This window comes from Populus nigra, chromosome 10 (assembly GCF_951802175.1).
Source record: "Populus nigra chromosome 10, ddPopNigr1.1, whole genome shotgun sequence".
Classification (NCBI taxonomy): Eukaryota; Viridiplantae; Streptophyta; class Magnoliopsida; order Malpighiales; family Salicaceae; genus Populus; species Populus nigra.
Genome location: NC_084861.1, coordinates 5,624,493 through 5,636,624, shown reverse-complemented (window position 1 = coordinate 5,636,624; position 12,132 = coordinate 5,624,493). Strand labels below are relative to the sequence as shown.

The 12,132-nt window shown below is 36.5% G+C and overlaps 2 protein-coding genes across 3 annotated transcripts; both read right to left on the bottom strand.

Annotated features, from left to right (window-relative positions):
• Positions 1 to 3,308: 3,308 nt before the first annotated feature.
• LOC133705617 (2-methyl-6-phytyl-1,4-hydroquinone methyltransferase, chloroplastic-like) lies at positions 3,309 to 6,506 on the bottom strand. Its single transcript, XM_062130916.1, has 3 exons — positions 5,604 to 6,506; positions 5,078 to 5,384; positions 3,309 to 3,808 (listed from the first exon to the last, which is right to left on the bottom strand). Exons 1-3 carry the CDS (start codon positions 6,164 to 6,166, stop codon positions 3,653 to 3,655), a joined length of 1,026 nt encoding a protein of 341 aa, XP_061986900.1. The 5' UTR covers positions 6,167 to 6,506; the 3' UTR covers positions 3,309 to 3,652.
• A 1,510-nt stretch (positions 6,507 to 8,016) lies between these two features.
• LOC133705480 (protein LIKE EARLY STARVATION, chloroplastic) lies at positions 8,017 to 12,060 on the bottom strand. Of its 2 annotated transcripts, none has more exons than XM_062130723.1 (4): positions 11,439 to 12,060; positions 10,224 to 10,888; positions 9,910 to 10,100; positions 8,017 to 8,656 (listed from the first exon to the last, which is right to left on the bottom strand). In XM_062130723.1, exons 1-4 carry the CDS (start codon positions 11,923 to 11,925, stop codon positions 8,275 to 8,277), a joined length of 1,725 nt encoding a protein of 574 aa, XP_061986707.1. In that variant the 5' UTR covers positions 11,926 to 12,060; the 3' UTR covers positions 8,017 to 8,274. The 2 variants fall into 2 exon arrangements, with proteins under 2 accessions (XP_061986707.1, XP_061986706.1); XM_062130722.1 differs by having other exon boundaries at positions 10,224 to 10,891; positions 11,439 to 12,059.
• Positions 12,061 to 12,132: the final 72 nt, after the last annotated feature.

The following is a 12,132-nucleotide window of genomic DNA, read 5'->3' as shown; positions in this document are numbered from 1 at the left end:
TCTACCCAAAGGCCACGGTGCTTTGCTTGCACGAGATGGGGAGATGAGATCCTTCAGAAAACCTACTTGTCCACCCGGCAAAAATCGAAATCGAAATCAACGCGTTTTGTTGACCTACAAAGATGTCTCTCGTGCCGTGCATTGCTTTAGAAATGTTGTTGGCTTAGATTGTATACAAGCACACCTAATTATTAAATTATTCGAAAGTATAAAAACATTACAGAAAATAGCTAAAGAGGTCGGTGTTTTCGTGTAGCTACTCTCGATAATTCACTTTTGGGTTCACACAATGAATTTGTCAAATTATCATTGGAAGAGAAAAATACGCTGATTTAGGGGTATTTTAAAAAAATTTCATGGGATATTTGTAAAATTAGTGAGGAGTATGGACGCCTTTTTCTCTCTTGATTTCGCACTTTAAACTCTAAAGTCTAAAATATTCATAGAAGCTGATTTTGGGTTTGCTTTGGGAGATTTTTTTTTAATTCTTTTTTTTTAGCGCCAAAATATCATTTGATTTTAAAATAAATGTTTTTGTCTTTAGGGGTATTTATATCTTTTACACTCTGGTTTTTTTATAATTTTCATATGGGATTAGGAATGTTTTGGTATTTATAAAAAAATAAAAAATAAAATAAAAATTTATTGGCGCTTGCTAATCACGTCACGCGCCACACATGTGGAGGTTGTCCGTGCCATTTTAACGACATGTGACACATCCTCTGATCTTTAAAAATACTCAACCATCTTTTCAGACAAATCATCTCGGGGCAACGCTTTTTCCTAACAACACGTGTTGTTATAATCACTGTTGTTAGGTGACGGTTAATTTGTTTTTCTCCACCCACTTTTCTCTCTTCTCCACCAACCCAAAGTTCAAAAATGTCCTAACCTTTTATATTATTTCACTTGTGGTCCTTTTTTTTATTGTTCTATATTTGCGTGAAATTCTTTTTATGATTTTTTTTAATTTTATCATTTTATTTTATTTTATTTTTATGTCAGATTTGGTCTTTTTTTTAATTGATATTTATTTTGTTTTTCACCCTTCTTTTAATTGATTTTCTTTTCAATTTCATACCTGATTTTTGTTTTTTTTTAATTTAGTCCATATTCTTTCAATTATAATTTCTTTTGGTTTCATTTATTTTCTTAATTGATTTTTTTCAGATTCATCCCTCATTATTTGATTTTATTTGATTTTCATATTAAATTTAATTTTTATTTTTTTAATTATGGTTTTTAAACCCGATCTGGAGGTTGACCCCAAACAAGTCTTTGGTCACATGTTTGATGGGTTGGCCAGAGTTACTCAGGCAACTAAATTTTTTATTTTATAAATATGTAAAAATGATATTTTTTTTTTGTTGAAATTTACAAAAAAAAATCAATGGGTTTTAAAACGGGTTTAAAAAAATTAAAAATAATTTAACAAAAAAATTGGTTTCTCATTCTTTTAATCATGCTTATTAAACCCAATCTGGGGGTTGATCTCAAGTCGCTTCTTGACCACAAGTAGAGTAAGTTGACTAGGGGTACTCGGATTGGTTGATTTTTTTTATTATGCAAGAATACCAAAATTACATTTTTTTTATAAAGATTTAACAAATAAAATTAACAAGTTTTGAGAAAAAAATAACAAAAAAGTTTATTCCTCATTCCTTTGTAGGTTTTTTTTAAATGTTCAGAAAAAAAAAAAACAGTCCCATGACATAATGCGGTTGATCTATCTAGTGTATAGTATTGTTCATCAAAATTACTAACAGTTTACTTTGTCAAGCATCCATAACGCAAAAGGTGCATTCAATTGGCTCCGACAAAAAGCAAAAACCTTCCATCTCGTAACATGTTCGTTTTATCATGCATATATGTTGCTGATCATTCGAAGAAAAAATTGTTGCAAACATGAACTTATATCATATTCCCTTTCAGTAAACACAGTTGAATATATATACTTTTTTATGGTCAGAAAAGGTTAGGATATTCGGCCGAATCAAGAGGATAATATAATATGATGGGCTCTTCGACTGGAGAATACAGCGTAGTGGTTAATTTGTTTAAATGGTGTGTGATTACTGCCAGCCGCGACCCATAAATGAAGCAAGATGCATATTAATGCGACTGCCTGTCGACGCGCTTTCTCTTTATTGAGCTCAAATGTCAAAGGCAATTTCGACATTGCTGAACGCAATAGGGTAAGGACGTTTCAAAGAACTGTACAAGGTCCCGCATTCACGTGAATCTTGGTCCAAAACTTGGACTTTTCGTTCAAAGTTGTATAGTTTTCCCCCGGGAAGAATGTTGACCTAAGGATTATCGAAGGAAATCGACTCCTGACGACTCGGCCTCACCAATTACGAAAAGCTTTCAACTCCCTGGACACGAAATGAAAGAGACGAAAAAAATGTGGCATTCAAAGTATACATGTTTGAACAAGAATTTGATGAATCGGGATGATGGGTCAAGGCAAGTCTTCCACCTGCAAAGCCATTGATAGATGGAAATCGAAAGGATGTCCATTAGGGAAAATTGCTAGCCCAGTTCACTGTTAATCCACTCATGCTAATTTTATATATAGGAGGACCGACCTATCAAAATGTAATTCTTGGGATTCATCAAAATAATTTCCTACTTAATTCCATGTTTTCTTAGGAGATGGGATTTTCTTTTTCTTTTTTAGACAGTAGTTGTTTTTTTAATTCTCTGATATAATAATTTTCATGCATCTTAGACACAAACAATACACTCTCTAACATACTTACTACCTTCAACCTTTTTTCTTATTTTTCTTTTCCTTGGATTCTAACTTTCTTATTTTTCTTCTTGAGTAATATTTCTCTTTTCCTCTTTCTCATTGCCTTCCATCTTCGTATAACAATAGAATCTCTTAGAACCTCTTTTCTAAGGTTTTTTTAATTGAAAATATTGTTACTTTTTCATAACTAAATTGAGGATTTATATTATAAATTTTATCAACAATTCATTGCAACATTCAAGCTAAATGGGAGTTTTAGCATATGATTTTCGAGATTCTAAGTACTACAATGGAAAAAAAAAAGTGAAAAAAGGGAAGATTTTAATGGAATCAAATCATAATTATGGAAAAAGATAATTAATGGTTAATGGTTAACAAATGCGTGTAGTTACATTATTTCTTTACATCACACACACACACACACACACACACACTTGTTCTGAGCAACCCATTACAAAACACAACAAATGAATTCCTGCACTTGAAGACAAATTAGCGATGACTTCCTGATACATCATTTCCTGTTTCTTTGCGACAACACATCCTTCCACAATGACACGAACCAGTAGGCACCCTTTTTGCTTTGCAAACAACTATTACAAGCATGGTTGAATTGTACAAGGAACAAAGAAACCACGGTTCAGTTACAAATCAAGTTGGTTGACGTTCTCCATTACTGGTGCAATAGCAAACCTAACGCTAAGGCCTTAAGGTTACAACCAAGAGCAATACAAGGCTTGAGGCAGGTTCCTCGATCTATTTGATAAGATGTCTCAACTATCTTGATTCAACAGTAATATAAAAGACAAAAGAGAGCAGGCTAATCACTGTGATAAACAAGCAGCCACTTAGAACAGAAAATGGTGTCCAATATTTTCCCAACTATCCTCCACCTTTTCATATAGGCATGCCCTTTGGGACAATTTGATCTTTGAGCCACATGTAAATTGGAACCAGAATAAAGTATGTTGCTGCCATTGCCCCGAGAATGAATCGCATAAGGAACACCAATGGATTCACTGGCTTCTCAATCTCCTCTGCCTTTGGACCAAGCTGTATCAAGATGCACATTCATGGGTCATAAATCTTACAGAGAAAAGAAGTCGGGATGTATCAAATTTACACATTCATGAGTCATAAATCTGAAAGTGTATATTGATCTTATGGAGAGATGAATCCAGGAAAAACCTTTGAAAGAATGTAGTTTCAAAATGGTAAACGGAAAATAATCAATGCAATGCATCAAGAACAAAGCTTTATGTTTGCTGGTCACCCTGTCCTTGTCTACAATTACTTCATTTTAATCAGTGTTGTCTTGTCAAAAGAGTGAAGCACCACCCACACTAAAGAATGATCCTCATGGATTGATATCTATTAGAGCATTATCAATCAAAGAAATAGAGAGATCTCCCGGGTGACAAAAATTCAACGAGAGTAGAGAAATTTGGTTCAATGCAAAACCCATATAGACTTACTGCATCGCACTTCTCATAAATCTGAACTTCTGATGAAATGACCTCCCTTTTCTAATTATCAACAGAATCGGAGTAACAGAACCTAAGATGATCTCATACTTTCTGAAAAGTTTAATACAAGAGACAAGGAGAAAATCATCCTCATAATTACTTCAAGGAAGAAAGAAAACCCTGAGCTAATTACTATTTCACTTTGTTTTCCCCAATTGGTTTTGCTATATCCTCCCCTGCTTAAATTTTGATGCTTCAGAGTATTGCAGGGGGGGATGGTCCATTTATTAGTCAGTCCAAATTCTGTTTGACTCTGTTAGCAAATATGTGTTCATAAATGGCAAGCTATGTTACATCAGTCTTATTAAATGATGAACCAATTTGCGCTCTTTATTTGATGCCCATAGCAAGCAGTAGAAACCAGCCAATATCCAGCAACGATTTCATGGGCACTTCAGAAATCAGTTAGTTCTTGAAGAATCATGACCAGATCTACCAGCACATATCATGCCTCTCATTCCACAACAGTGGAATACCAATGCAAGCTGCCAGAACTGCATTAGGAAACGCTAACATCACAAGCTAAATTTTAATGCTTGTTTGCCATTAAGACCCCACACCACACTAATCTTTAAGTCTAACAAAATCAAGAATTTCTTGGACAACAATCAAAATACTTGATAATCATTATGAGAAATTGTAAATAGAATGCATCCAGGTAATTACAGATCTCTTGAAAGTTAGTGAGTTGCATAGCAATAAAGGTAGTTACCATAGAAAGCAAATCAAGGAACCATAACAAGGGTTTATCTCAGCTAAAGTTCATATTACTATATTAAAAGATAAAGTACGTCACCTGCAGGGGAGAGTCTCCTGATAATCGCTTTACGCCAGTCACAGAGCAACCCATTATCAAACCATGCCGACGGACACCACGATACCATTTTGGACCAATCCTTTTCAGTTTAACATCTTTAAATCCAGCCTTTTTAAACCATTCAATGTACTCTTCCTCTTTTGGGAAGAGCATCCACACATCAGCAAAAAATCTAGACAGCCAAAAGGTTGGGTAGACGGGACCTATAATACATGCTTTCCCTCCTATTTTCAGCACTCTGTATGCTTCTTTGATGCCACGTTGGGGATCCGGCCAGTACTCAATACTGGGATACACAACCACAGCATAATTTGATATACATTGTATTTAGAAAATTAAGTTGAAAATAGCCATTATGCACAAAACTGGAGTCTTTCATTCAGAAAAAAAGACACAACATTTCTATACCTTCAGTAAAATAACAAAGAAAGAATACGGTAATAGCTATTTATAGCCTCAAATTAAACAAAACAAATAATAAATCTAGGTGTTTTAGCAATCTTACCTTCCAGCGGATACATAACGATCTGCATAATCAGTAGGGAAGGGAAGATCCTCAGCGTCCCCTTCAATTATCTTGCATTCCTTCAAGGGCTTCTTCTGCTTAGCCTTAGCAAGCTGGTGAGGTGACTGGTCTAGAATTGTAACATTCTTGGCATCCACATGTTTAACAATACCCAAAGTAGTGAACCCAGTACCACCACCGACATCTACCACTGTCATCCTCCTATCATAGAGGTCAGCAGGCTCAAGTGCCTCATCCCTCATATCCTCAGTCCAATGACCAGGGTTAATGATATGATCATACACTATAGACAGGAATCTATAGAACCAAAATGCCTCTTTCTTGTGTTGTATGAACCTAGGCTGAGAAGCAGGCCTTGCAGATGATAAAGAACATCTGGGTGCTAAGATTCTTGAATTTTGATTCCTATTATGGCATGGTACAATATTTTTCGACGAAAAACAACTAACATGAAGATTTGAACCTACAAAACCTAGCCCAGATGGGGTTATGACACCAATGAAGTTCACATTTTGAGGTCCATTGAGCAATAAAGAAGCCATGAAATGATAAATGAAAGAAAAACCAACAAGCAAAGATATTTCTCAGATGTCAAGATTGTGGAAAACTTTCAAATTTCAAGAGCTTGAAACTACTGTGAAGCATAAAAATTCAGCGTTTGATCACTTTGGTTTGTGGCAGTTCAATAGAAGGGTAAGGTAATGTGATTCTACAGGGAAATGGCTTACCAAAGTTATAACACAGAGAGAAAATCGGCTTGGTTTGGAGGCAGAGAGAATTAGAAGAAAATCAAAGAACTATTTCATTTTTTCCATAGCAATTTAGAGTTCCCTTTGCCTGTGTTGATATGGCACCACAAATCCCACTTCTTTGCCGACTACTGGCTACTAATGGATGGGCTGTTGTTTTCATTTCTCAGCTCTCCACTCCCACCTCAATTATGTGAAACGGCGACGTTTATTACTGTTCTCATTTTCTTTTCTTTTCTTTCTTATTTGAAAACCATTTTGTTTGTTTTTGAAGAAAACAATATTTTATCTTTTCTTAAGCTTATGAATAATTTGGAAAAAAAAAACAAAAATTTAGATTACAATAACTCCCTTATACATAAAAATACCCCTAATTAGTATTTAAAAAAATATAGATAAATAAAAGAACTCAAAAAATAGAGAAGGAATATTTAAAAAAATCAAACCGAAATTGATTGGAATTAAATAGTAAAAGTAATATTGTTTATTTACTTCAAAAAAATAATCATGTTTTTTTTTTATATATTCTTTCTCTGATTTTTTTTTCAATTTAACTATATTTTCTAAGAACGATTTAGGTGGGTGAAAAGGTGTGTTTTATAAAAGAAAAAACTTCAAATAAGGAGTGATGTATTTTTGGAAATTCTTTTGACAAACTAAAATGGGCCACAAAAGATTCTGTTAACATATCACAATACAAATAATTAAAATGGGCTTAGCATAAAATTCATTGAGAAAGGAGGAAAGAGAAGAAAATTAATGGAAGAAATAATCAAATGAGAACCACCCATTATCGTCGCCTTTTGATTTGCATTGGACATTGACGATATCTTTGTTTAAATCATTGAAATTATAGACATGAAACCTTCTCCGATTATAATACTTGATCAAGAATGACTCATTTCCAGTGTAAATATGAGAAAGAAAGCTGCATAGCTTTCGAAAACTCTCATGGCCGGTGCATGTTGCACCATTGCTTTAGTTTAGAGCAAATTTTGATTAACATCTTTGTTTCTAAAACAATCGTCTCCTTTTCATAGCCCAAGCCTGTCCATTCCCCATGAATGATGGCAAGGCTTTAGTTGCCTGGCCATTAATGTTTCTGCCCGACCAGGCACAAGTTCTGTGACCGCATTTACAAGTAAAAGCTTGTTACAGAACCACGTTTGGCTTTGCCACTAGAAAAAGGCATCAGAAAAGTGTAGTTCTCTGTAAGATTTTTCTTCAGAAGAGAGATGGGATTCATTGTTTTCTGATAACATATGCGAATTCAGATCATCTTGGATATGCTGTGGAGAAAGGGGACCCTTCTTGTTGTTCAAGCTATTGATAATCTGCGTATGGTATTCTCGGAAACTGAGAACGATGACAAGAATCATGGCTAATGCCAACACAAATAATAATAAAAGAAGATAGCTGTTTGGATCAGTCGTGATGGCTGCTTGCTTTTTGATGCAAATGATCTATGTTTAGTTTCGAGCTGCCAGAATCTACTTTAGCGGACGAGGAGAAGTCATAATCAGTGAGTGACCACAACCGAATTAAGTACTAGCCAGCACAGATAGTAATATTGCAAGGCAGTGCGAAATTCAATTGATGCAGAAAATCTACATCCATTACAAAGCTTTTCCAGCAAAATAGTATTTCGGCGAACACACACTCGACCACTTTCCTCTTTGATTGATGTAATATCAAGTAAGTACACGGTCTTTCACGGTATAAAGTTAAAAAAAAAATGCATGCAGTTCATGAGATAGCATTCCGAATCATATCCAAGAAAAAGGATATTGCGACTTCAGTGGAAAACTTGTTCTTTTGCAAAGGATCAACCAATAATTATACACGACTTTCCTAAGCAACATCAAAGGAATAGATGAGAAATCGAAAAGAAAATTGGGAGCTCATTGTTCATCTATCTCCGATGGCTTCTGAACTTCCCGGAGCTGGACTGAGTTTTCAAAGCAGTGATAGAAACCATAGTGTGGGAATCTTTCATACCATGTATCTTGCTGAGCATGTGTGTCCCAGTGCTCCCCACAGCTGCTCTTCCCATACTTGTGAACCCACCCAGAACCATTGTGACGCTCACCCCAAGTGCGGTTCCACCGCTCTCCATGTTTTCCCTCCCACCATGCCTCCCCCTGCTTGACACCATGACCATTTAGATCAAAATTTTCATCCCACTTGTCACCCCACTTCGCCCAACCATCACCCTCACAGCGCTCAGCCCATTTATCAGTATATTTTGTGCTGCCTCCATGTCCATCATACTTCTCGCCCCACCTATTACCAGCAATATGTCAACAGTTTTACAAACAATAAGAACAAAACTGCAATCATTGAGGCAATCACTAGAGTTGAAGATTTCAGGAAGGTAAAAGTTCTAGTACCAACTTTGAAAAAATTGCAATTGCTTGAATATGAATATGAAAAATAAATTAACAGTCTAAATCAATTGGACAAACTGGGAAATTAGCATATAAATTTTAAAAAATAGAAGAATTAACACTGCAACAAAAAGATTTGGCAAAATAGCACATTTTTTCTTGTCAAAGTTTAGAACCACAACATCAATTAATTATCAACCACAATAATCATAACCAAGCTTGAGCTCATCCTGGCGTAGGCCCAGCAAATCACGATGCAGAGGAGTGGAGATCTTTAGTAAAGAGAAACTGCCTTCTCACTCCTATCTTCATCCTTTTCTGGTCTGCGAGGAACCGGACAAGTAGTAAAGGGAGCTGGGCAAAGTAGGGCTAAAAAACTAGGCTCTAAGACCGGGAAAAAAGCTGAAGGTCAAAAGCAAGACAACCAAAGGCCTTAGGGAGAAGAAGAGGTATAGAGCTAAGAAAGCAGGCTAAGAAGCCGAAGGCTAATAAAAAGAAGAGTTGACTCTCCCTTGGGACTGCAACTGAAAGGGAAGGAGTGGAATTTTTCCAATAAAATGGAAAGAAACTAAAACAAGTGCCTCACTTAGACAAGCTAGTTATAGATTGAAAAGAAGGGACAAGAGTGAGTAAACTAAAAGAATAGGGACTGCGTTCTTTGGTTTAAGAGAGATGCGGGGTGTCTGTGTGGAAATTTAATGACATGTCGCACTTCCCATGCGCAACATTTACTAAATATCGCTTATCTGAAGTGTGACATTTACTAAATATCGCTTATCTGAAACGCAACAAGTTCAAATGTGTTATTTTGTCAAAACTTTTTCAAATAATATTATCCTATTTTTTAATTACTATGCTAATTAAAAAAAACAAAAAACAAAAAACAAATCAATTATAATATAATACTTACTCTTCGTTTCAATCAAACCCAAACCAAAATTTCTAGAGTCTAGGAAATAAAAAAATGTCCCTTCAAAGGCAACATTGACATTTAAGATCTCCAAATGTCATCACAAATTTTCACCACAATTTAACATGTTCAAGTATGATCATCTTGACTAGAAATCCATGTAAAAAATGATGTTTTGGTAATAAAAAAAATGATGACAAATTTAAGATTGTTATGATGTGCAGAATTTTTTCCATCACCTTTCATGCCAAACATGAGCATGACCAGCCTCAAGGTTTGTGGTTGGATCAATACTGCACCACTTATGAGCCCATTTCTCCGCTTGACCAGATGCACCATAATGTTCCCACCATTTCTCTTGCCACTCGTCACCTTGTCCATTCTTCCCCCACTTGTCTGCAGTTTTTTCAAGATGCAAAAGCCCAGATTCCTGCATGCATCAGACTCTAGATTTCAATAGGCAAGATAACTTGAATCATCTATATCACAAAGCCTAAACTACAAAAGGAAAGAGCATTTAGTTCTTGCAATTTAGAGAAACACTTCTTATGACCTGCCGCATTGATTCCCTCCAAAACTCGCGCCACACATTTCCAGTTGCATCACGCCCTGATTTCTCTGAACCAAGTTCCTTGTAGCCAAAATCATCAGCAGCTTCCCAGAACTTTTCTTGCCACTCGACCTCTTGGTCTGCACTGACCCCCCTGGTCATCGTCCACCTGCAAATTACACCATCAGGCCTTTGCTCAATTCCTGTCTCCCTCCAACACCTTGATCCATCTGCAGTCACTCCAAAGGATGACAACTCATCAAACTTATCTTTCTCAAGAGCATGTGCTGCTTCTGCTGCATATGCTGAAAACTGGACTCCAAGTTCACGTTCTTCCTCGTTTTTAGAAGGCATATCTAGAATGGATTCAGAGACCTCTACTCCTTCAACCTCAACTAATGACTGCAGTGGAGGTATAGGAGAACTGTGGTTCGTATCTAAAAGTTTACTCTCAAATGGAATTGAGAGAAAATCCGCAGATCGCTCTTTCATTGCCACTGGGATGGTCAAAGGAGAATCTGAAGATTTCCTAACTTTCAGCACATCGCTGGAATCATCTGAATTTCCATCACTGCTGAGAGGAGGAGTCCAGGACCAAAAATCTGGACCAGGAACTCCATCTGCAGAAGACTCAGATCGAGACACCAAGATGCTCCTACTCTCTGTTCCTGCTGCATAAGAAAAGAGAAGTGGCTTTATTTTGTTTTATTTCAGCAGCAACGTCTGGTGTATTAATTGCAAGAACTGAACTGGTCTTCAAATTGGGAAGTAAAAAGGGACATCTTCCAATATGAAAAAAAAAAAAAAAAAAAGCAAGAAATGTGCGCTGACTGTTTCTGATTCATAATTCCTAAGATTATGTTCAAGCATTTACAGAGCTGAACAACGGCTGGCCTTAAAGTACTAAAGTTAAAGTCTTTTCTCAATTTTTTTCCAACTTTAAAAACCACTATCACTTTGATATCACCATCTTAGCTCCAAGTTCGAAATCATACAGAATACTTCATTGTTCCTTCTCCTTTTTTCATTTATTTCTATTCAAGAAGCAAGACTTGAAGCTTTAAGTTGACAATATCTAATATTTTATTCATTAGAAAACACAAAACTCGCGTGATAGACATATAAAGCGTAAAACTTAAACCCTATTAATTCCCAAAATTAACTTAAATTAAACTTACTGAACTTGAATGAAAATATAAACATAAGACCAAAATTTACCTCCTTGTTGATCTTCCACTTCTCCACCCATGCTTTCGTGACTCTTGAAATCCTTATCAGCGGACTTTTTTTCCCTGACAATATCGCGAGCTGCCGCAATGGCCGCCGCGGCACGATCAATGACTTGCACACGCTGAATGCGGTCCCTCTCCTCCTTGGAGACTTCAAGGATCTTCTTGAAGTCCTCGCTCTTCTTCTCCAAATCAACAGTAACATCATCATCATCATCATCACTGTCATTATCGGTTTGAGCTAAATTTCCAGCGATTTGTTGGAACTCGACGGTCTTCCTCTCGCGATCAACAGCCGTTTTCCACATGTCCAGGTAGGAGTTACTGCCATCATTTGAAACCCTAATTCTAGTGATTTTGGTGGTTCTTGTTATGCTAAGGAATGGCGGGGACTGTATAACAAAGGAGGTTCTGGTATTGGAGAAGAGGGAGGCGCGTGGGGTCGCGCGTGTGTAGGCGCCGAGATTGGCCGCCATTTTTAGTTGCTGGGGAGAGTGTTGAGAGGGAGGAGACAGGAGAGGACTGAAGAAAGGAAAACAAAGCAAAGTGGCGGTGGATTTGATTTTTTGAAGTTAGCGCGTGATGGAGTGAGGTGGACGTAGTTTGTTAAATAAGGGGGGGAGGTGATTACGTGTGATTGGAGGAACGGGGTGATGCCTTTTTGTTGGTTTATGATTGGTCCA

Excerpts from the sequence above, each read along its gene's own strand:
- LOC133705480 (XM_062130722.1), bottom strand. The coding sequence starts at position 11,925 with ATGGCGGCCAATCTCGGCGCCTACACACGCGCGACCCCACGCGCCTCC. Across the intron at positions 10,892-11,438 it reads AGTGGAAGATCAACAAGGAG|CAGGAACAGAGAGTAGGAGC; the intron begins GTAAATTTTGGT and ends TTTCTTATGCAG. Across the intron at positions 10,101-10,223 it reads GGAGGGAATCAATGCGGCAG|GAATCTGGGCTTTTGCATCT; the intron begins GTCATAAGAAGT and ends TGATGCATGCAG.
- LOC133705617 (XM_062130916.1), bottom strand. The coding sequence starts at position 6,166 with ATGGCTTCTTTATTGCTCAATGGACCTCAAAATGTGAACTTCATTGGT. Across the intron at positions 5,385-5,603 it reads CGTTATGTATCCGCTGGAAG|TATTGAGTACTGGCCGGATC; the intron begins GTAAGATTGCTA and ends TGTGTATCCCAG. Across the intron at positions 3,809-5,077 it reads CAGGAGACTCTCCCCTGCAG|CTTGGTCCAAAGGCAGAGGA; the intron begins GTGACGTACTTT and ends ATCTTGATACAG.